General features: G+C 38.9%; 1 protein-coding gene across 7 annotated transcripts in view; it reads left to right on the top strand.

Moving 5' to 3' along the window:
* LOC128826089 (cyclin-dependent kinase 11B) overlaps positions 1 to 24,813 on the top strand; it is a 37,603-nt gene that overhangs the window by 6,642 nt on the left and 6,148 nt on the right. For 3 of the 7 annotated variants that reach the window (XR_008442792.1, XR_008442787.1, XR_008442791.1), the window contains 14 exons: positions 1,876 to 1,998; positions 7,388 to 7,486; positions 7,606 to 7,764; positions 9,654 to 9,719; positions 10,564 to 10,739; positions 12,523 to 12,613; positions 15,751 to 15,872; positions 16,229 to 16,334; positions 17,522 to 17,643; positions 18,655 to 18,762; positions 19,841 to 19,957; positions 20,227 to 20,375; positions 21,940 to 22,129; positions 23,058 to 23,975. Coding sequence is in view for 1 of the 7 variants with exons in the window: in XM_054009162.1 (XP_053865137.1) it covers positions 1,876 to 1,998; positions 7,388 to 7,486; positions 7,606 to 7,764; positions 9,654 to 9,719; positions 10,564 to 10,739; positions 12,523 to 12,613; positions 15,751 to 15,872; positions 16,229 to 16,334; positions 17,522 to 17,643; positions 18,655 to 18,762; positions 19,841 to 19,957; positions 20,227 to 20,375; positions 21,940 to 22,129; positions 23,058 to 23,150 (1,721 nt within the window). In the remaining 6 variants the exon portion in view is untranslated. Of the gene's footprint in view, positions 1 to 1,875; positions 1,999 to 7,387; positions 7,487 to 7,605; positions 7,765 to 9,653; positions 9,720 to 10,563; positions 10,740 to 12,522; positions 12,614 to 15,750; positions 15,873 to 16,228; positions 16,335 to 17,521; positions 17,644 to 18,654; positions 18,763 to 19,840; positions 19,958 to 20,226; positions 20,376 to 21,939; positions 22,130 to 23,057; positions 24,580 to 24,813 lie in introns of those variants that run through there. The other 4 variants (XR_008442789.1, XR_008442790.1, XR_008442788.1 and 1 more) reach the window with 4 other exon arrangements.

Raw genomic sequence — 24,813 nt, 5'->3', positions numbered from 1 at the left:
TTAAACAACATGGTATGGAACTTTCTGCTGCCAATGTGAGAGAGAGTGGTTAGCTTAGGTGCACACAAACTTGGGCTATTGCAGCATTGTTAACGGTATAGAGTAAGCATTTTAATAGAGGTTTGCATTTTAATAACTTTTCCAATGTCCCTCTATTTGGTGCTTCTGAAAGTGAGACTAGAACCAGGAAAATTGCAGGGAGACGTTATGCAAGTGTCCCTTACATGCATCTTTGCCGCTGCATCTCAGTCCTCAGCTGCAACAACCTTGCTGTTTCAATACTGGTCCATTCTTAGGCAGACTGCCATGTATGCCAAATTGTGTGGTAGCTGTATGATGAGAGGCATTCTGGTATAGTGGATAGAGCACTAGACCTGAGTTTGGGGGAACCTGGATTCTGTTCCTGGGTCTGCTACTAGCCTGCTAGCTGATCTTGGGAAAGTCACTTCATCTCTATACCTCAGTTTCCCAACCCGGAAAATGAGGATAATGACATTTACCTGCTTTGACATCTGCATGCTTCAGATATACTTAAAAGGGTATTGTCAGGTAGTTTCTCTCTTTAGGTTTTTATACTGTGCCCATTAATAGAAATGTTTTTGAGATTTTGCTTAAAAAAAGTTTCTGATTTTTTTTCATTCTCTTAAACTTCATGAGAAAAAGTAAATTAAATTTACTATACACAAATTAGTCTAGCTTAAATGTTTACATTGAATAAAATACAGAAAGCAAACACTAAATAAATAGTTAATTCAATTTTGCAAAATATTTCAATAATATAAAGTGCTCTAGTGACTAGAAATTAGGAATTGCCTAGACGGTATGGCAACTATGGCATTAAAATACCTATATAGATTCCACTATGGTGGTCAAAGATTGATCTACCTAAAGCCATCTCTCTAGAGGTTGCAGTTGATGGACTGTACTTTTTACGTTTCTTATGAAGCTTCTGCATGAAATAATATATTAAACTTCAGGGGGAATGTGTACAGAAAGAATGTAGTTACAGAAAGGAGTTTCGCCAAATAATGGAAGAACAGGTTATAAGAATATGGGAATCAACATATAAACCTTTTTACTGAAATGTGAAAAAATTAGTAGTTTTGCAAATATTGGTGTATGACTGTCATAGAAAGGCAACGGAAGGGAAAATACTATACATCTTTCATTACTCTCTTTGGAAGGTTATTCTATAGTCCTGTAGGTCTCATTTTCTGAATTTTTTTCCAAATATTTGGCCTAAAATATTTCTTAATTTCATCCCTGTTACTCCTTACTTGTATTCTCTTTCATCATGCTAAACAATTCCTTGCTCTTCTTGATATTTACACCATTCGAGTATTCATTGACAATTATCCTGTCTTCCAACTTAGTCATTGCTTAGCCATTTTCACCTTATTTAGTGTTTGATGTTTCCTCATGAATCAATCCCTCCCGCCTCTTAACTTTTTAATTCTTTTCTGCACCTCCCCCAGTTTGTCTACTTTATTTTGGTAATGAGCGCTCTGAAATGAATGTAATATTGCAGATGTGGTCTCGAAGAGTGGTAAAGAGAGGGATTCGCACCTTCTGACCCTAAGTTATGATGCCTCAGTGTATATATAGCCCAAATATGTATTAATTTTTTTTACTGCTACATTCCATTTTAAAATGGCACAGTAAGTCCTTATCCAGATCATTAGCTATCACCAAAATCTTTTTTTTTTTTTTTTTTTTTTTTTTTTTTTTTTTTGGGAGGTGCAGTTAGGGTTCTTTTCCTTTTAAAAAAGAAATAAAAATGGTGCCTCAGACAGCTTGCCATGAAAGAGGAGAACCTTTGTAATTAGTAGCAGGAAAATGTAATGCCTTTTTGTTTTGTTTTTGGTTTTTCACTAGTTTCTGCACATCATAGAACAGTGAGGGAAGATTATGGAGACAAAGTAAAAATAAGAACCTGGAGTCGCAGCCCATTACGACAGCAAAGAGAGAAGCTTGAGCAAGGGGATGGCAGGAAGCCAGGTAATGTTTGCGCTTGGGAATGTGCCATTGCATGACAGTCAAAAGGACCTGCTGGGGAAAAAGATGTGCGGGGAGGGCTTTATTTTGTCTGCTAAAAGGAATTCCATGATATTTCCTTGAAAGTATCACTCAGTTTGAGAGACAAATGGTGGCATGGTACCAAAGTATGAATGAGGAATGGCAAATAAACTATTATCTGGATGATTTTGCTGATGTTTGCAGGGACCCCATATAATATGCTGTTAAACTCAATCATTCTTTCCTTTTTAGTAATAACAAGTCTTGAGAAATGCTCACTAATTTCACTAAACATTTATTATGCCTTGTCTAACTGCAGGGTATATTTTCCACTGAGCTTTGGTGCATTGACTGTTGCATAATAGGTATTTCACCGTAATTGTGTCCATACATCCAGCTGTTTACTACTTCAATCTAAATCATTACGTCCACATGGCAGAGACTTTTCTTCATAGTAAGTGTGCACATTCTGGGAGGGTATTCCATAGTGCTTTCCCTTGCTGGGTTGCATTCTGGGACTTCTCTCACAGCACATTGTGGGTTACATAGCAGAAGCCATCTGGAAGCAACTGGAATTCTGGGACGTGAAGTCAAACTCACAAATTTCCATGATCAGTCCTGCCATCCCATGATTCATCTTTTTATTTTTATTTTTTTTGTGAGCCAGCCCTATTTTCAGATTGCTGTCAGCCAGCATGAACAGAACTGTGCTCCACATCGCAATGCTGACAAGAACAAATATGCAGAAGGAGATGGAGATGTATTTGAGATCTTGCTGCCAGGTGGCTTTTGCTTTGGAAGTCAGCTGTTGCACCTCAGCTATTGGCTGGTAGCAAGCAAGGATGGCAGGCATCCAAGTGGCAGTGGTCACATAATACTGAACACTTAAGGGAGCTCTCATGTTGGTGCGCTGCAGCTCTGGGATGAGCTCTGTGCAAATCTCTAGGAAAGTGGCCTTTGTCATCCTAAAATTATGTAGCCAATGCTGGCCATCCCAGGTTTGTAGAATGTTTCCCACCGGACAATGCTTCTTACCTGAGGCCAGAAATGGTGCTGCACTTAGTGAAGCTACTCCAAGAAAAGTTCATCTCCAAGCAGCTGCTTGGTCTCCTCTTCTGGTATCTCTTCCAGGAGGCTCTCAAGAGGTTTCTAAACATTGCCTTTTTTGCCCTGCATTTCTTCCCCCTCAGGTTTCCCAGGCAGTCAGATGCTCACTGCTCTACAGCCAAAATGCTTCTGAAATAAATGTAGTCAAACTTTACTAATTCTGGGTCACTGAGAATGAAAATGATGCTTAAAATTGTTGATTGGCTCTAGTTTTCAAGATATGCTATTGGGTCAGTATATACAACCCTTGACTTGGGAATGGCGGAGGATAAGTGAGTTATAAAGGGAAGGGATCTCAATTTAAACCAGAAATGACTAAAATACATCTTTGACTGGATCTATGAATAAATCTATGACTGGGTTTGGACAGTACTTGCTTTTTAGGCAAAACAATGAATGATGCAATCTGAAGCTGGTATTGCGTCATACATGATATGAATTGCATCATGTTATTCCTAGAAGTCATGGATGATGCAATCATAACAAAGCTTACATCACTCTGCTGAACAAATTGCCCTATATCCGCTCTAGAAATCATACAGTGTCGTGCTCTCTTATTTGTCAGTGTTTGATTTTTGCAAAGGGACACATTTCTGTTTAGCCAAAGTGAGCAAAGATGCCTCGTACTTGTGTGAGCAGTGCAGATAACTTCTGCTATGTTTGTGGTGAAGTGACTTTTGCATCACAAAAGCGCAGTATAACCACTATGGTTAAGAAAGCCTATCACCTTTATTTTGGCTGCAAAATTGGAGATCAAGACAAGAGGTGGGCCCCACACATATGCTGCAACACTTGTGCAACAAATCTTCGCCGGTGGTTGAACAGGAAAAGGAAATCTATGCCTTTTGCAGTGCCAATGATTTGGAGAGAGCCAACAGATCATACCAGCAATTGTTACTTCTGCATGGTGCCTCCAGTTGGGAAAGGTGTGTCAAAGAAGAAAAAGTGGACCATGCATTATCCAAACGTTCCATCAGCTATACGCCCAGTACCCCACAGAGAAGGACTGCCGGTTCCTGATGCACCAGAATCATTCTCACTTGAGTCAGAAGAGGAAGAGGATGAAACTTCTGGTCCTGAACCATCAATGTCACAGGACCCACATTTTCTCCCATCCTTCTCCTCTGAACCACACCTCATAACACAAGGTGAACTGAATGACCTTGTCAGGGATTTGGAACTACCCAAGAGTAAGGCAGAGCTGTTGGGCTCCAGACTACAGCAGTGGAATCTCCTGGCAGGTGATGTTAGGGTTTCCATGTTCCGTGACCGTCAAAAGGATCTTGTCCCATTCTTCTTCATGGAAGATGATCTTGTAGCCTGCAACAACATCGATGGTGTGATGGCAGCCCTCAACATCGTTCACGATCCAGGTGAGTGGAGACTGTTTATTGATTCATCGAAGACGAGTCTTAAAGCTGTTTTACTGCATAATGGCAATGTTTTGCCATCAATTCCAGTTGGTCATGCAGTCCATATGAAGGAAACCTATGACAACATGAAACAACTTTTGAGGTGCATAAACTATGACCAACATCAGTGGCAGCTTTGTGGCAATTTGAAGGTTGTTGCTCTCTTGCTTGGTCTGCAGACTGGATACACAAAGTACTGCTGTTTTCTCTGCGAATGGGATAGTCGTGCAAGAGATTCCCACTGCATCAAGAAAGATTGGCCACTCCGACAGTCATTGGAGCCTGGGAGGAAAAGTGTTCAGCATCCACCACTTGTTGAATCGAGGAAGATTTTGTTACCACCCTTACACATCAAGCTGGGTCTGATGAAGAACTTTGTCAAGGCCATTGACAAAACACAAGCAGCTTTCAAGTACCTCCGTGGAAAATTTCCAAGGTTAAGTGAAGCTAAGATAAAGGAAGGTCTTTTTGTTGGTCCTCAGATTCGTGAACTTCTTCGAGATGATGCATTTGACCATGCACTGCGTGGCAAGGAAAAGACGTCATGGAAAGCCTTCCAGTTAGTGGCAATAAATTTTCTCGGAAACAACAAGGCAGACAACTACAGGTTGTTGGTGGAAAACCTCCTCAAGGCATACAAAAGCCTTGGTTGCAACATGTCACTAAAGATACATTTTTTGCACTCTCCTCTAGATTTTTTTTCCACCGAACTGCGGAGCAGTGAGCGACGAGCACGGCGAGCGATTTCACCAGGACATTGCAACAATGGAGAAACGCTATCAGGGCAAATGGAGCCCATCAATGCTTGCAGACTATTTGCTGGACAGTGACAAGAGATGCTCCATTTAATGAATACAAGAGACAAGCCAAGAAGCGCCGAGTAGACACTGAATAGGACTAAACTATGTACATAATAGTTTTTTGCCTTTTGTTTCATAATACATTTTATTTATATAACCCTTTTGCTGATTTTTAAAGTGTTACATAAACAGGACAGGTGAAATATTATCATGTAAAGCAACCATAAACACATGAAAAGACCTAGGTTTACAATTTATGATTAAAACTTTACTATCTACACAATATACATAGACATAAAATGTAAAAACTTAAATATCTTAGAAACAGTAGCCAATCAGTTGTTTTAAATGTCATATTTGAATTCAGCACATAAAAATACATAATAAATAGCACATTTTATCTCTGAAGCAGATGACTTCTCAAAAATTGTAGACCAGTGTAATAGTCCTATCCTTGAGGAGCCTGGCACTTGAAGGAACTGGAGTGGGGAGAAGTGGCTGTTAAAATTAACATGCAGTTGTGGTTCCTAGTTCGGTTTCTCTGACAGCAATGATAAAATATTTCCCCATCTACTTTGAAAGACCATCCTCATAGTTTCTTCGAAGTCGCGGGAGAGGCTTATGATGGTAACTTGTTTTCCACCTTATTTCTCCTGTGCCTATGGACCTTGTTGCAATGAACTGTGTTTTACTTCAAGGATGTTTTGAGGAGTGGAAGACTATTCTTGTTTGGACAGCATGGTTTGGTGGTATGTGCCATTACTTAAATGGTGTAGAGGGTTTTGCGGACAGAGGCGGGGGATGCAGGTTAGTAACTGCATCTGCACCTCTTTAGGCATTCCTTACATTGGAGGACTTTATGCTGATAGAGGTGACCAAGAACAGAGAAGGCCCTTTTTTTGAAAAGTATAAGGGCAGACCAGACAGATATGCATTCATGGTATTCACCAGAATGGTCCCCTCCCCAGAGTTGCTGCAGGAATTGAAGGGCATTGTAACCTATGCTGGTAGAAACTATAACCAGTACCAAAATACTGCAGTGTTTGTGCCAAATTAGAGTACTTTTTTGCCTATTTTATCTCCCCAGCAATCGTGTACCATGTCTGCTGCAAAATAAATACATTTCTGCAGTGATAGTTCTTAACTGTGAGGGTTAAAAATGTTGCCTGTGCTATGAAATGTACTTCAACTTTACTTATGCTATATAACAATGTTGCCTATGCTTGAATGCCTTAGTCTCTTGAGGTTGGTGAATGACCTCTGACTCTTTTCTTACATTTGTATCTTAATTCCCTCCCAAACTAAAAAGCCGCCATTTGTATTATCCCCTTGAATACTTTTAGAGGAGAAAGGAGCTAACCATTGAATAATTAAGCTTATTAAGCTTAATTCAACTTTACAGAAACTGCAGTATAGTTTAAATATTACTATGATTCTCACCCTGTACAAGAAAGAAAACACTTCAGGTAATATTCTGGCTTGGAAAGTTCAGTTTGACTCCCAAGCCATAAAATTAGCCCTTTGGGTTTCCACATTCTTAGAGGCGCTGATTATTAACAGAAAATATTCAGGAATTGAAATAACCATATCCTCTGGTTAAAGTTCAGTTGTGTTTTTATTTTGTTGTAAACCTGGAAAATGTGTAGTCACTGTACATGCTACTGTGAATAGTCAGATGTGGTGTTGATTTTTGTTTGTATTTGTGAAATTGTGCTCTAATGGTACTTTATTTACAGAATTAATTACCAAATTGTGCATTCCTCACAATTCATGTAGTGGGGTTTATTAATAACTCGGTGTACTTTAAAAAAAAAAAAAAAAAAACAGTTCAACTCTTCCACTGTTGATCCTGCTGCACTGCAGTTCTTTAAGTTACGTACCATTGAAATCAACAGTATGTGACACTATACCAAGTACATTCAATAGTCCGGCAGGTACATTCTGCTGGATATGACTGAAATATTTGGCAAGGGATTAAAGAAGATAATAATCTAGGGTTCTTGTGTGTTCAGTGCTTGATAAAAAAAATTGGTCTGTTTTTTTGTTTCTCAGTAAAAGAGGAGAAAACAGAAGAAAGAGACCTGCTTTCAGATTTGCAAGACATCAGTGACAGTGAGAGAAAAACTAGCTCAGCAGAGTCTTCGTCAGGAGGTAATTACACACAATCAAATACACAGAATTTACCCTAGGAAATAATCATATTTGTGAGAAGATCCTTCACAAGTGAGTGCGCCTACTTACTTGTGTGTTCTCTGCTTATCCCCTGACAGAATCTGGATCTGGTTCAGAGGAAGAGGAGGAGGAATCTAGCAGTGGAGAATCAGAAGAGGAGGAGGAGGAGGAAGAGGAAGAAGAGGAGGAGGAGGAGGAAGAGGAGGAGGAGGAGGAGACAGGAAGCAATTCTGAGGAAGTGTCTGAACAGTCAGCTGGTAAGTGGTAAAACATGACCACAAAAATGCTCACCCAGAGCACATTTGCGCTTACAGCTTTACGTTGTCCACTTTCTCTTTTTCTTGGTCACAGATGGCTAGAAACCTAAAACTTCTGAGGACAAGTAATATATTAGCTTTTCTGTATGAGGGCATAGACAAGTTATCAATCTAAGAAGCCAAGATGGACAGTTCTGGAGATATTTTTGTCTTTCTAAGAGAGGTGTTGAAAGCCTCATCATTTGAGTAATTTTAAAACCATGTTGGACACTAGCAAATGTTCTACAGGGAACAGTCTTACACTAGCCTGGGGGATGGATTAGAGAAGTCTCTACCATCTCTTAATTATTTTTGGCTTTAAATTTTATTCGATTTTTTTTTCATTTTTAAAAAACAGATGGAAATAATACAAAAGAAATTAACTAAGCAAGTCTAGTAATTGCTATCTGTGTGTCATTAATTAGTAAACAAAAAATGAGCACAACAATGTGGGCCTGACTGCTGGATGTTTTTCTATTAAATCAGTGAAAAGTAACCACCAAATTTTAAAAGGTTTTCTAAGTTATTTGAATTTTTTTGTCACCAATTTCTAATTTTTTAAGCTAAGCTGATGTCACTGGACGAACTTTCTTCCTTCCTGTGACTGCAACATAACTTCTGACTGCCACTAATCATGGGGCTGTACATTATTTGTTTCAGGTGTCACTGGTTTTCTTGTGGGAGTCATCACAATAGAGCCCTAAATCACAGTCAGTAACACTTTAACTTGCTTGCATATTTGTTTCCAAAACTTCCATTTTAGGGCACAAATAGCAGATATATATGAAATTTCTTCATGCACCACATTTTCACCAACAGTCAAGGGGTTTTAAGACCTATTTTTAAAGCTATGTTATAAGCTTATAATGTAAAATTGAAGAAAATAAGCAGAAACAGCAGCCACCAATGTTAGTGTTTCCCTGTTTTGCGGCTCACTTAATGTAGTTCAGCTGTCAGTCAGCGAAACTCTGCCTGCAAAGTGAAACAGAGGTACTGGGTTAATAACAGTAGATCATTGTGAGCAGGACCCAGAAAACTGCTGAAATGGCATTACTCCAGTGGTTGCCAAACTTTTGAGGGTTGTGTCCCCCCTTACTCCTGTTCTCATTCTCCCCCCTGAACTGGGAGCAGGGCCATGACTTGGGAGGATGGGAATGCGGACAGGAGTAAGGGGGCCAAGGTTGGAGCCACAGCTGCAGGTGAGTCTTGGAGCAGAGCCACGGCTGGGCTGTGGTCAGGGCTGGCAGCTGCACGTGTAGCTGGGTGTGGCTCTGCTCCCAGCCCTGACCCCCCCCCCCCCCCAGCCTTGGCCCCGAGCCAAGAATGGAGCTGGGGGCGGGGCCAGGAGCAGAGCTGCAGCTGGGCGCAGAGCTGTGCTGCAGGGCTGCCCAGAGGGGGGCGGGGGGTGGCAAATGGGGCAATTTGCACTGGGCCCTGCAGGGACCCCCACAAGAATATAGTATTCTGTAGTATTGCAACTTTTTTTATGGAAGGGGCCCCGAAATTGCTTTGCCCCAGACCCCCTGAATCCTCTGGGCGGCCCAGCCATGCTGAGGCTGGGAACATGGCCAGGCGTGAGGCCTGGAGCTGTGGCTGGGGGTGGGGCCAGAGCACAGCTAGGGGTGGGACTGGGTGGCGCTCCCTCCCCACCCCAATGGAGGCTGGCCTGGGACTGCTGCACCCCCCTTGATCGTTCCTCTATGCCCCCCTCAGGGGGTGCTCCCCACAGTTTGGGGACCTCTGCATTACTCTATAACACTCGTATTGCTAGGTCACTGTATTAAGCATCTGTGTACATGAAATCAGAATGATATTAAGCTTTTTCTGTTGGACTTCATTCTGTTTTTTAGAAGAGGTGAGTGAAGAAGAAATGAGTGAAGAAGAAGAGCGAGAGAATGGAAATCACATTCCAATTGGTAAGATGCAAACATTGGCTTTAGTTGTAGCAGTTTTTTCCTTTTCTGTTTCATGAACTATGGATTTTAATGCACTGTCTAGAATGTGAAAGGGTTTCAAGATGTTCCAGCCTACCAGGACTTGATTATGAAAAGTAGTAGGCTTGTATAAGAAATACTGTTGGTGGGTAGGGGGGAATATTACTACTGCAGGTCTAAGTTGAAATCTTGCAGAAAATGGTATTTTATGAATGAAGTGACCTTGGCTTTTTTAAATCAACTTGCTAGTGGATTTTCATCAGTATTATAATCCACCACACCATTTGGTACTGTGGGTCATCTGGACTCAAGAGTAGACACACCCTGGATCAGAACGTCCCCAAAGTCTGGGTGAGAGTTCTGATCCAAGGGCTTTTTGTTGGCCTATTGTAAGAGTCAACAGAGGAGTTTGGATCTGGATCTGAATTTACCTAACCTAATGTTCTAGCTGTGATTTTTGAATTGGGCCCATCCTCTTGATATTCAGAATTCCTGTATGATATGAATCAGATTAAAGTTGAATCAGTCTTCTTTTGCATTCTTTTCATATACTGGTTTAGTTTTATAACGTGCAATATTTAACCCTTCAAATGTATTCGAGGAACTATAACTGAACCTCATGAAATACTCCCCAAACATAGAAAAAGAATCATGCTTCTTTAAATACCTTCCTTGTCATCTCTTAACATGACACTCAAATTGCGTGCCATGCTTTTTAGTATCTCAGTTTTGTGATCACAATTTTATTCCCTCACTAGTTCGTCTAAAACTAATTCAGTCATCCCAAATGGCTGCCTGTTTCCACGACTGATTCTAAATTTTAAAGTTACAGAGTCAAGGTTTGATCGAGATTCAGCAGGAAGTGAAGGAGAAGAGGAGGAAGTGGGGGAGGGGACCCCACATTCCAATGCAATGACAGAAGGAGATTATGTCCCTGATTCTCCAGCTTCATCACCCATTGAGTTGAAACAAGAGCTACCCAAGTACCTTCCTGCACTGCAGGTGAGGATCATTTCACAAGTGCTCCAGAATGTCTTAGATGGGATTTCCATGGATAGTGGCATAAAATGATATATGTACTCTCAAGAGCATCTTGAATATAAAATAATATTATGTCATATTGTCCAGTGCATTTGCCCAATGTCAGATCATTTTGTGCATAAATGGTGGCGGGGTCAACCAAAAGCATCTTGTGTCAAGTGAGCCCAGGCATATATTCCATCAACCAAATATTCACATATAATATTTTTAAAAGTTGTGTGTGAAAACAAGTTGAAACTTTTAGTTTTTAATAAGGATATAATTCATTGGGATATTGTGATATTCTGGTGACCCCATCTGAAAATAGCTTCTGCGGGTATAGGCAGGGTTCACAAGTAATATAAATGTTTATTGGAATGGAAAGATGTTCCTATAAGGAGAGATTGAAAAGTTTTTAGTTTATTGAGGAGATGAATAAGCAGGGAATTGAGAAGGTGAGCAAAATAAGTTATTGTTTGTTATCATAGCACGTAGGAACCCTAGTCATGGACCTGAACCCCCAGGTGCTCAGCGCTGTACAAGCACAGGAAAAAAAAGACAGTCCGTGCCCCCAAAAGCTTATAAAACAAATAGTTTGTGACTCCTGCTTTTTTTCACATAATAGAAAAAAAATGTTCAATTAAACTGAAAGACAATACATTTAAAACAGATGAAAGGAAATATTTGTACACAACACCTAATTAGCCTGTGGAACTCATTCCCACGAGATATCCATCAAGGCAACAGTTTAATAGGATTCAAAAAAAGGACTGAACATTTATATGGATAATGAGACCATCCACAGGTACATTAGATAGAATAAAAAAGTGTAAGAAATATAAACTCATGCTTCAGGGCATAAACAAAAGCTCCAACTGATTGAGATTCAGGGAAAAACTTCCCCTGTGGACAGTTCTTTACATGGGTTTTTTTCTGTGCACACCTTTCTCTGAAGCAACTTTTACTGGCCACTGCCAGACACAGAATAATGGACTTAGATCGACCTCATCAGATCAGTATTGCAATGTTGTGCGCTAGTGCAGCAACATACAAACTCGTATAGATGCAGAATACTGATATACACATAATACATGTGTGTAACTGAGCATTTGATCTAGATAGAGCTATGCATGTTTTACATTTACATGAAAGTAAAATGGGAAGTAATTTGTATATTTAATATGTATATTCTGCCACCTTTATTTTAACAAGAGGAAGTATCTAGACCAGTGTTTCTCAGCCTTTTTGATACCGGGGACCGGCTTGCTGCCTTCCTAAACTGTGTCAGGCAGCTCTCCGGGATCAGCGCCGGACTGGTTGTTGAGAAATACTGATCTGGACAGTGAAGACTTATGTGATCCTATCTCTTTTTGCTGTCAATGGCTAGGATCAGCATATGCTTAGGGAATGCAAATGCAGTTTATTGGCCTGCCTAAGAGACATCAGTCTAAGGTGCTGAGCTAGTTTCTCTGCTGCTGAGACTGAAATCCTCATTTCTTCAGCATCTATAGAAATGAATGAGGCTTAGGAGCTATTGAGATGGAGTATTTTAATCTTTTTTAAACATAATTTTTGTTCCTAAAAGGACACTTTCTTAAGAGTACTAGGTAAAAATGCTTTGGAACAAAATATAGTTTTCCTGGGCATAGATCTATTTTGTATTCTTCTGGGATAACAAACTGTTCATATAAAATCTGCCTTACTATGTCTTATATGTCTTTAAAAAAGTAAATCCTAGAGACTAAATTTCCATTTATTTTCTCAGGGATGTCGTAGCGTGGAGGAATTTCAGTGTTTGAACAGGATTGAAGAAGGAACATATGGTGTAGTGTACAGGGCAAAAGACAAAAAAACTGGTTGGTACAAGTGTTTCTGCTTAAAACAGTGCTAAAAATGTTGGTTTCATTAAGTGGTCTCATAATGTTTTCACAACACTTATTAAGCATGAAGGGCAAAGTGTTATGTAATATTAAAAAAACTTAAGTGACCCATCTTAGGGTTACACCTCTTGGTGATCCACAGGGAAGTTGTATGTTTTAGGAATCTGCAGTTTGGAAAAGAAACACCTGTGCTTGAAGTTACTAATTATTTTGAATATTCTCTTGCATGCAACATAATCACTTTGTGCTCTCTGTTTTGTACTGTGGGTGCTGAAATTCTTCTGGAGATCTTTTTTCTTCAGAACAATACTAACCTTCCGCACTATGATCAACATGATATTACATTCCAGTGTTAGTGCATGGACAATTTAAGCATTAAGACGATGGTAACAATATGAATGAAATGTAACAACAGTACTTGTACAGTGGGTGATGCGGTATACAGCGTTAAACAGAGGGAGTCCAAAGTTGGATGTCATGATGTCATGTTAAGAAAACTTGTGTTGGCTTGTTAGATATTCTGAGTGCTTGGCATGGGATCTGCACTAAGCTCTGAACTTTGAGGAGGGTGTCATTCAATATAGGAAAATAGTTACTGAGTCTTTTGTGGAAGGTAAATTTGAAGTTAAGTTTAAACATTGTGCAAACTTAATGTAATAATACTTTGCATTTCTGTAGTCTTTTATCCCAGGACCTAAAAGTGTTCTAAAAATGTGAAAGAATTAAGCCGTACAATAACTTTGTAAGGAACATAACAGGAAGCCTGCGGTAGAGCTGGAAATATAACCCAGATTTCTTGGCTCTCAGTCCTGATCTTTAACCACAAGACCAATCTATCCCTTCTTGTATCAAGTGTTCTGATATAATGAAGTGGGAGAATAGTTGGATGAGTGTGTGCTTTAACCTACTCTATTCTTGGATTTGATTATGTTAATCATTGTAGAGTTATGGTCTGTGGCAAAATCTTTTCTAAATCCCCCACTAATAAGAAAATAATGTTAAAAATTATTATTTTTTAGTTATTATTGCTCTTTTTCATGAGTGACTCCTGCCCCTCAGTGTGGTGTGCATTTGAAATAAGATTCTTTTAAAGGTATTCAGTGTCTTTTTATTGGACGTAGTCATGTAGAAATTGTTGACAAGAGTTTGATTTTTAGCCTTATAGGTAGAGATTTCCTGCTTCCGAGCTACTAGATTTAGTTGAGCATAACAGGGTGATCTGTCAATTGATTAGATGTAGACACACCAACAGGTATCGTCATAGGTATGGAAAAGGATTTAATGGTTTTATAAAAGAAGTGGTTTGTGTGTGGTGGGCATTCTTTACAGAAATTTGTGATTAGCTTACTTTTATTGTTTGCTTTGAAGTCCATCTTTAATTCTTGTTTGAAGGCAACTAAAGTTGTTTTAATCGGTAGTTAAAAAGCTCACATACTGAGAAACACTTCTCACCAGGTATAAACTGTGGTGTGTATTTGAAAACTTAAATAAATCCAGGTTTTTGAACTTGCTTCTGGTTGTAGCTGTCTTGCTGAAAAGTTATCCCATTTGATACCAGTAGTGCAAAAGCCAAATGTAAGCTAATTTTCCCCCCGCTTCCCCTTCCCTCCGCCTTTTTTTTAGTGATTTATCAACTGGAAGAAGGATCTAATTTAACATTGTAATAACATATGTAGTGTTAGTACTGCATCACTTCTTCTTTTCATTGTGTACAGCAGCCGACACAGCAAGATGCAAACTGTTTTATCATCTCTGATATGATTCCCCATACTGCTGCTGTCACAAATAATATATCACTTTCCTGCAAGCTGGCTCTTTTCACCAGAAGGCTCATATGTAGATATATTTTAACATGTATATAAATTTTAAATTTATATATCTGATAGATGGTAAAAAAACAAACAAACAAACCCTATCATTTGTAAACTTTTGTTTTGTTGAGCAAAACAAGAGTGGTTTGTTAAGAGGAAGTTTGTTCTGATATTTAGATCAAAAGACTTGGAGAGAGGACTTACGGTTATTCCCAGTTCTACCACTCACTTGCTGTAACTTAAACTTTCAATTCCTCCATCTACAAGTTTGGGGTAATACCATCCTTACAGGGATAGAGTGAGAATTCATTGGTTTTTTTAAGTGTTTTAAAATCCTCTCTGAAAAGGAATTATACAAATGGAAAGCATTATTTTCTTTAAATTCATTCCTTGTGTTATCTAGCTGCGGTGGCCACTTCTTCCTCTAGCCTACATGGCATGTGGCCTTCCTCTGAGGCTGACATTAACATTACTCTCTGAAATGGTTTACAAAAGGAGAGGTGCCATTGACTGCTTGACTGTAAGTGCTCACTCACTTCTGAGTCTATGCAAGTCAACATGACAACATGCCAAAGATATCTTTGATCGCTGTAATTGACATATATAATAAATAGGAGTACTTTAATATCTAATGATTCACATTTTAACTGTTAATTCTGTGTGGCAAGAATATAAAATTAATTCATAAGGGGAAAAATTCACCTCTGCAGGGGCTAGCATAAAGCCTGTTCATCATTTAAATCCTGTATTACTTTTACACTGTGATCTCTTTGGGACAGAGACTGCCTTTTTTGGTATGTGCTTCACAGTGCTTAGCACAATGGGGTCCTGACCCCTGCTTTGAACCTGTAAGTGCTAGCACAATGCAGATAATTCACACTAAATATTTTTAGGCTTTAAGTGGTGCTGGCCTTCTTCATAGGGGTGAATTTAACCTAAGATGCATTTTTTTTTCCTTCCAGCAACTGTTGCGAAGTTAGGTCAATGTTTGTATGAGAGGCAAGTCATATAGTACAGTTTGTTTGTTCTCTTTCCATTTGTGTTTTATTGGACTATAATAAAACCTATAATCAGCAATCCTAGAAAATGATATGAGGGAAAAAATTGCTTTGGGTTTTATTTTTATCCATGACCTCAGTCTAGTCCAGTCTTTAACACAAAAGCTAATATAATGCCTGGATAAGGACTTCCATTGAAGAAGATAATAAAATATTTACTGTGCTGTAAGAAGTGCCCTCTTAACATGTCTTTTATTAGATATTTAATTTTGGTTCTGTATTTAAGATATTATTTTCTTTGTAGATGAAATTGTGGCTCTGAAGCGACTGAAAATGGAAAAGGAAAAAGAAGGCTTTCCCATTACCTCTCTAAGAGAAATAAACACCATTCTGAAAGCACAGCACCCAAATATAGTCACTGTTAGAGTAAGACCACCAATACTTTTATATTAACATCAATTTTGTTCTTGAAGTGTTACTCTTTGACTGTTAATGCCCTCTAATGGTCTATTTTAAGTACTGTATTTGCTCATTGGAGCTTGTTTCTCTCAGGATGCAGTTGTGTGCCTTGAATAATCAAATAGCTCATTTTTGTCTATAAAATCTGTTTAAAACTTATAAAAAATGAACTTGTCTAGAAACTTCAGTGTCATACATTTCCTGTGAATTTTATAAATTTGATGTCCCTTTTTTTTCACCTGCTAATACATTCCTGACAGCTATCCTTAACCGCTTATAAATATTGCTTGGTTTCCTTGATAATATGCTGTATTTGTTCTTAGGAAATTGTTGTGGGCAGTAATATGGATAAAATCTATATCGTAATGAATTATGTAGAACATGACCTCAAGAGTCTGATGGAAACCATGAAACAGCCATTTTTACCAGGTACTGTATTTCCCAAACTCCTTTACCTTTCCAAGCTAAAATCATGTGAATTACAAGAACATCAATATAATATGTCCCTGAGTTATACTTGCACATTTTTGGCTTTGCATGGGACAGAATATGTCATTAAGATGGAACTTGTTCTGAAAGCTCTTTGGAACAGGAATGTTTCATTTTTCTACCTGTCTATCTAGCCTCTCTATTTAGAATCTTAGATTGGTGACCATCACTATAATATATGAGCGTCTCCCAAGTATCTATGGTTTGGATTTGCAAAGAGCCTATGGGGAGTGTGGTACCCAATTCCCATTCAGTTTCAATGGGATTTGGGTAGCCAACTACCTTAGGCTCTTTTGAAAAATTCCAGCCTATGTTTGTTTATATATGCAGCCCTCAGCATGATGTAGCCTTGATGATGGTCAGGGCCTTTGGGTGCTACTGCAACATATATGATAATGGATGATGAAGCAAATATATAAGCTGATGGGGAAGTTTCCTTGTTTGATTCATTGGGGTTGCAGGTTTACTTGATTTAGTTATTTCACTTCAAATATTAGGTGTCATGGGAAAACTGGAAACACAGGTATTCAAGACTTCATTCTCTTAACTTTATGCAACAAGATTAGTCCCTGAAAAATGAAATATTTGGGGATTTAACTAATTGTACCCAGAACTGCACCGTATTCCTCCCATCTGAATGTGCTGCAGTGTGAGCTTCCTCAGATGCCCCTGGAAGAATTACTCTGTACCCATGAAAAGCAATTCCATTGTCTCTGCTAACTTAGGCACATGTTAGCGTTATCTGATTTGTTTGACAGTCACTTAGGCATTGTGAGAAATGCCTGTTCTGCATGGATTGTGCCATAAACACTAAATTGAACACATTTTATTCACAGTCTTGTGCTAAAATTCTGTGGCCAAATCTTGATACCATTTATGTCATTGAGAGTTTTTGAATTGACTTCAGTGGGATCAGGATTTGGTCCATATTGATACAGGCCCCTGCTTTTTCCCCGTTAATCCTGTAAACCATGCTAGTTCTTTTTTAATAATTAAATGCATAACTATTACTTATTTTGGTCATGTATGTTTTGTTCTATGCTCTTGATCTAACTATTTAAAAAAACAGTACTAGTAAACTTCATCTTTCAACTGAACACACAAGGTTCTTTCTTTCATCCTTCCAGGTGAAGTGAAAACTTTGATGATTCAGTTATTACGTGGAGTCAAGCACCTTCATGACAACTGGATACTTCATCGGGACTTGAAGACCTCCAACCTGCTGCTGAGTCATAAAGGCATTTTAAAAGTAAGGATCCAGTGTTGCTGTTTTTTTTAAAGGCCTTGAACTTCATTGCATGATAGCAGTTAATATCTGGATAGTGTGGTGCATTTCCATTCTTGCAGCTGTAGTATGCAAGAAAACATACTGTTGCAAAATAGAATAAAATTTTCCATTAGGTACAGAGACTACCCTGTCATGGTTGTGGGATTTATGCTAGGATATGACTAATAAATAAACATGGTTTAGTGGTCAAGGGAAGTACTGTCTAGTTTTTATAGTAACATAACTAGGAGCCAGATCAGGGTTCTTTTCCCATATGTGGTGTTGTCAGATGTTTGGCTGTGTGTGTGTTCTCCCGTGCGCTGTCCCAGCTCTGAGCAGACAGCTGGCACAGACGACCTCGCGCGAACTACCCAATAAATCCACAGACTTGGTTCGTAGCGAAGGCACTTGGTTAGGTTTATTGCCAACAAAGCACGGTGCTAATGCCCCAGCTCAATGGTTACAGGTATACTTTCCACAGTATTTATATTTTCACAGTTCTAATATCCAGAGGCAAAATTACAAAGTTACTATTATTCAGACACCTTCGGGTATTAATGTAGTTTGCAGCCTATGCTGTTTATTTTCCTGAAGAAGACACCTCTTTTTCACACTGTATGAAATTTTGCTGTTTGTTATGTGATTGCAATTAGCACCATCTAATATTGATTTTTTTTTTTTTTTCTGCCATGAAAATTTACCAGCCTAGGGAGAAAATCTACTAGACCATTGCCATGATGGTCAGTAATGGGAAAAAAAACAAATTATATTTGCCTTACCAGTCAAAGTAAATTACTGTTCTTGGATGAGTGAGCAAGCAAAATTTTACAAGGCTAACTTAAATCAGTGGTTTATTCTGCTAATTCCTTGCAAATGTAACTATTTTTAAGGGAGTGAGGGTTGAGGAAAATGCACGCTCGCATTGTAGATGACACCAGCTTCTACTGTGTGTTTTTTAGTGGATAGTGCTAATGATAATCCATTTTCATTCAGGTTGGAGATTTTGGACTGGCCCGAGAGTATGGGTCACCTCTGAAGCCTTATACACCTGTAGTTGTGACACTATGGTACAGGGCACCAGAGCTGTTACTTGGCGCCAAGGTATGTTTCTTCCTGTCCATTTGTGAACTAAGATGGCAATTATTCTTTATAGTGTCTTGATTTTTTTCCCCTTGTTTATTTTGCAGTTGACATACCAAAGTATGCATGGATGATTTTTCATATTAGATTTAGAGATGGAGATGGAAAAATGTGGAGCTGAAACCATACTGTAATTGCTAATTCAGTGGAGAAAATTTTACTTGGTTTCCCATAAGCTGAAAAGGTTACAGGTTGATGGGTGTAACTATTCTTCTTTGGAATATTAATAGGCGAGAACTACCAGGGGTTTTACTGCTAGAGATTGGTGGTGGTCGTCCGTGCCATATAGGGAACTGGATTGCTTGATTTTTGGAGATGGGGAGGGGACAGCAGGGGGGGCATCTTACTCCCTTTCTCTACAATGTGTGGAAGCTTGATGCACTGCTTTAAAAAGCAAAGCATTTGGCACCACTTTGATCACGATGTCTACCTGCTGCTTAGCTGATCCATACTGCAGTTTTGGAAGAGGCCTTTATGAAACTCTAGCTGGTGGTCTGGTTAGTAGAATGTGGGTTGGGAGAAAAAACACTGCAAGAGTCAGAGAGAATCTATGCTTTGGGTCCAAGACTTTCATCCTATCTTATTAATCAGGCTGTGCAACATGTCAGGCTGGTACAGGTGAGAAGACTACTTTTGTTTAGGAAGAGAGCTCTACTGTTCTGGTCAGATTTTTGCCCTTAAACTGAGACTATTCTTGGGGCAGAGAGGTCAAAGCAGAACACTGTGCTAATGTATGACAGGGCAGTGACTAGTACTCCCTCTGCTAGCTGTGCTGGGAATGATTCTCAACATGGGATGAGGAAAAAGGGGTGACATTTTCGTGAGTGTCACATTTCAGTGTGTGGTGGTTGTGTGTATAATAAGTAACTATTTTATCGTCCATAGTATCTTTTACTTGAGAATATGCATGGTTCACATGCGGTGAAATAATTATAATGTACGGTAACCTAAGTAGTCAAATCATCATTGAGTTGGCTGGCAAACTATGTGTCCCGTAAAATAAATCCTCCTGTAATTTGTACATTTTATGTATTTTCAGGAATACTCCACTGCAATAGACATGTGGTCAGTAGGTTGTATATTTGGAGAACTGTTAACTCAGAAACCGCTGTTTCCAGGAAAATCAGAAATTGACCAGATTAACAAAGTTTTTAAGGTAACTGATACTCTTGGAGTCACTGATAATTGTTGTAGCCCAGCACTGCTCTAGAAGGATATAGTAAGCAAATAAACACCCCCTCCCAGCTCTGATATAGATATAATAGAGCCTTCTTGTTGTTCAGCGTATACATGTGGTGAATATGTTCTTAAAGCTTGTGCTTTTATTTTATGTGTTCTGATATTTATCAAATCATATATGAGAAAGGAACAAGAAAGATGCCCTGTGGTGTGTATGTCCTTCTGAGATAATATTTTGATTTGCAGGACCTGGGTACCCCCAGTGAGAAAATCTGGCCTGGCTACAATGAGTTGCCTGCTGTAAAGAAGATGACATTCACAGAGTATCCCTATAACAACTTGCGCAAGAGGTTTGGGGCACTCCTTTCTGATCCAGGTTTTGATCTCATGAACAAGTAAGTGTAAATTTCTACTGGAATAGTGGAAGAACCCATTTATTACAGCCCTAGAATTATGGAGAATTTCTATAGTCCTGCATCAAGGCATGGCTTTCTTTTTGGTTAATTTAATTTCTCAGGAAGGTGAGACTGATGCATCTCAAGTCTTGAATTATCAATTCCCTAAATTCTATTCTTGGCCTTCACATAGCTACACCTAGTGAACCTGAATCCTGACATGTAACACCTGTTATTACTCCAGTCCTCGGCTCTGCCAGCACAGTGGAGTCCTAAAATATAATGTTTGTTTTCCCAGTAGTGGTTTAGATCATTCATATTGCATTTAATTATCCTGTCCTGTGAGTCTTCCCTCTTGCAGCTTACTGATGGCCATTGATATCAACAGTGAAGTCATAATGTTACAATTAAACTGGAGGGGGTGGGAAGGACAAGGAAACAGATCTTAGAATTTATTTGAGGAAAGTGGAAAGCTAGGGGGAAAAATAGTCATCTGTATTTCGTCAGTTCTGTTAAATCAGCTGTTCTGGTCATCATAATTAGTTCTACCTGTAGACTCCAGATCCTCTCTTCCCTGTCTCTCCCCGCTCTTTTTTTTTTTTTTTTTTTTAAAGGATGCTGGCAATGGCTTGAGGGTTTTTTTTCCTCCAGAAAGTTCTCCTAGATTTCATGCCATGTATACGTACCTGGAAAGGACAGATTCAGGTACCAGGTCCTATGGAAAGTCTGTGTCCATCCTTTGTAAAAGAGGATTTTCAGTCCTCTCAATTTAGTCACTAAACAAGCCAATCAACTGTTGCTTATTTTTCTTTGGAATGAGTATAACAATATTACTTTGAATCCCTTAAGGGATGCCAAGGGACCAGACAAAAGTCTGTCAGTACAGTGTTGTATTACTAGCAATTAGTTTGGTTAATATGGGTTTATCTCTTAGAAGAGATCGTTAGTGCAGGCTGCATGTGTGTAGGCCCTGGTCCTGCACAAGTTTAACTTTACACGTATTATTGAAGTCAGAGGGACTAATCTCTCTCTCTCTCTCTGTATCATGGTCATATTCTGCTGAGCTTGGTATATGGCACAATAGAGACAAACCTTTTGTACTGTTAAGTACTTGAAATACTTGACCACAAATCGACTGGTCAGGTTACATTACAGAATTGCGTAAGAGTCATCCTTACTAAAGAGTGAAGCAGCATATAAAATTGTGTTAATTGAACCATTTTAGATCCTTTCTAAGCTATATCTGACTTCTCATTCATCCAGATACTTTTCCTGAGGTGTCTGATGCTCTACAGCTCAACAAATGTATCTTCAAAAAGGATAATTTTTGGCTTTAGTGGTGCTGTGTGTGGATGGTATTGGTACCCCTGAAAAATGTAATTTAACTAGCTGATTTTAAGTTCCAGTTTTTATTTACTTTTTTAAATAATCCTTTTTCAGAAAATGGGAATATCTTAAACTGGATGTCTGCCTATTTTTTTCCCCTTTGAACTAATTTTCCCCTTTTCTCTGCCTTTTTTTTTTTTTAACCCCATCCCACTCCATCCCTTTGAATAATTTTCAGGTTCTTGACATACTATCCAGGCAGACGAATCACTGCTGAAGATGGTTTGAAGCATGAGTATTTCCGAGAGACTCCCCTTCCTATTGACCCATCCATGTTTCCAACCTGGCCAGCAAAAAGTGAACAACAAAGAGTTAAGCGCGGCACAAGCCCACGACCTCCAGAGGGAGGACTTGGGTATAGTCAATTGGTAAGTTTCCTAAATTGGTAAAGAATCAGATTTTGAGGTAATCCAGCATAGAATCTCCTACTGTCCCTTCTTGTGTCCCCTGGCGCTATTGTTGGGAAAACTGATAGACGACTGTATCACCTTACTGGGTTTGAAGTCACTAGACTTACTAGCAAGTTCATTGTTCTTAAAAAATGAAAGTGGCAAGCGTGGTGGCATTTTGATCATGGATGAAGACTGAAGTCCCATGCCTGGTAGATTGTTGGCACCAAGGGGAAACTGCTCTGCTTCCTCCAATATTGGGGCAGGAGGAATAGTCCATAAAAGCTAGACAAAAGTGAGGCTCGTACCCTTTCCGGGCTTCCTATGTTCCTGTTTGCTAAGTTTGACTTGAAAAGCCATAGCCATTTGGATCAGCTGCAAAATCTCGTTCATTGTACTCTTCAGACTCCTCATTCGGAGCTACCTTCTCTCCCTTCCCAAGTCCAGTATATATTAGATGATACATTTTATTGGTTGTGCTCAAGCTATTTTTGATCACCTGTGAACAGACTGACATAAGTTTCTATATCCATAATTTTGAGGGTGTAAAATCTCAAATGGCAGATGTGCCCAAACTGTGTTTGATCAGTTGGCTAATGTGCTGATTTACCAATGCAGATAGTGCAGTCACAATAGTTTTTGTATGCTCAGAGATAAAGGCACTCACAAACAAGCATTCAAAATAAGAAATGATAATGAAGTCCTTTGGGAAATATAGCCCTGGAGTGTTGATTAAATAACATGAATAAAACTCCACTTAGAGCTCAATGGTGAGGCCATTAAATTTAACATGGTATTTCCTGTATCTTACGAATATTGTGTTCACTTTGTTTTTGTTGTAGTGTTAGAACAGTGAGACATACATTTCTTTCTTATAAACACATGAATTATATATACATTTTCACAGGGTGATGATGATCTGAAAGATACAGGTTTTCACCTGACTACCACAAATCAAGGAGCATCAGCAGCAGGACCTGGCTTCAGCCTCAAGTTTTAAACTTAATATGAGGAAGGAAAAAAGACAGAGCTTTGACTTCAACCATGCTGTTGATGAATGGATTTCAAAGCGCTTCAGTTTTGTTCTTCGCATCAGGAAGACTGTGTTTTACACAGAAATAGCCAGATGTCATCTTGCTGGGTGTGGAATATAACTGCTGCATTTCATTCAGGGGACTGGAATGAATTAATCCGAAAAGCCAAGGATCATTACAAAAATTCAAAAAGGAAAACTTGAAGTACAATCTTGGAACTGTTTTTTTTTTTTTTTTTTTTACTTTTTAATTTTTTTGCTTGTAAATTTGTAGAATTAAAATCCATTTTTAATTGTTTAACAGTGTGAAGGATTTCATTTTCTTCACCTGCACCAGACTTGGATGGTGGTGGCACTAAATCTTCTAGAGAGGAAACGTAGAGAGATTTTTCTCTCTCCTTCATCCCCGTTTGTGCTTATACAAATTGAAGCATATTGTCAGCACAGGTAGAAAAGATCTTTTGTAAAGATTATCTGTTTGAATTCAGTTGCTTACTTGAGCAAGAAACCCTAAAGGCATTTCTGAGGTGTCTCTCCTATTCTGTGCCTTGGAGAGAGCCATGTTGTGCTGCGCTTAATACTTACTGACCTTTTTTTGAGAGCACTGATGGCCCCAAGTGGTTTCTGATGGATTGACCACTTCACTGTTTGACCTACTGTATGTATAGATTCACAATGGCTGTGGTGCAGAACAAGAACTGCAATATTGTTTTATAAATCCAAAAAGATTTAAATCTTTTTCTTCTATAGGTTGTCTTGTTAATGTCTCCCCTTTTTCCCCCAAAAGAAAAGGTAGGTGTACTGAATTTACAGTGCTACCTTCCATAGGAATTGTCCTGGAATGTTGTACTCTTACGCGTTTCTAATTTATAACTGAACCATCCTTTTCAGTGGAGCAGTGAGAAAGGAATACTATAAAAAATTAGACATTCATGCAATTAGAATTAGGCTCCAATCCAGTAAAGTGCTTAATTTGAATTATAGGAGTAGTCCCATTGATTTCAGTGCAACTATTCATGTGCTTAAAGTTAAGCATATTAAGTGCTTTGCTGGATCAGAGCCTTAGCAACAGGATTTTTTTTTATATAGAGAGAGATTAAAAGTAAAATATTCTTGGAGGAAAACAGAAGTGTGTAAATGGTATAAAATATTTTCTCTTAGGCTTAATTTTCTAATTTGCACTGAATGGGGGAGGGGAGGGAGATTTTTAGTCTTGTTACCTGTCTGCTTCTGAACTGTGCTGGATTTTGGCGAGATGGCACTGTATTGGGGGTATGTGCCAGTTGTTAATGTATGGAAAAGCAGGCTCTGTACAACATCTCTCAGGCTGCAGAGCGGGAGAACATTTGACAGTGACCTGCACAATAGCTGATAAAGGATTAAAAATGTGACTTTAGATTGTGTGTCAAGCTCCCCTGTAAACTTTGCGCATCATAACTTTTGTATTGTTCCCTTGGCAAGAGCAGCAACAGCCACTCATGGAAAAATCTGATTCCCAGTAACGCAGGATTATTTAGAGACGTCAAAGATTTTTTTTTTTTTTGTAAAACAACCTTAAAGCTGGATTAAGATGGGAATTTGGTCTGGTTTTGAAAAGTGTGTAATTCCAGATGTTCCAGGGGAGGGGAAT

This window comes from Malaclemys terrapin, chromosome 19 (assembly GCF_027887155.1).
Source record: "Malaclemys terrapin pileata isolate rMalTer1 chromosome 19, rMalTer1.hap1, whole genome shotgun sequence".
Taxonomy (NCBI): Eukaryota; Metazoa; Chordata; order Testudines; family Emydidae; genus Malaclemys; species Malaclemys terrapin.
Note: the sequence above shows the minus strand (reverse complement) of the source record. Positions and strands in the feature narration are given on the sequence as shown.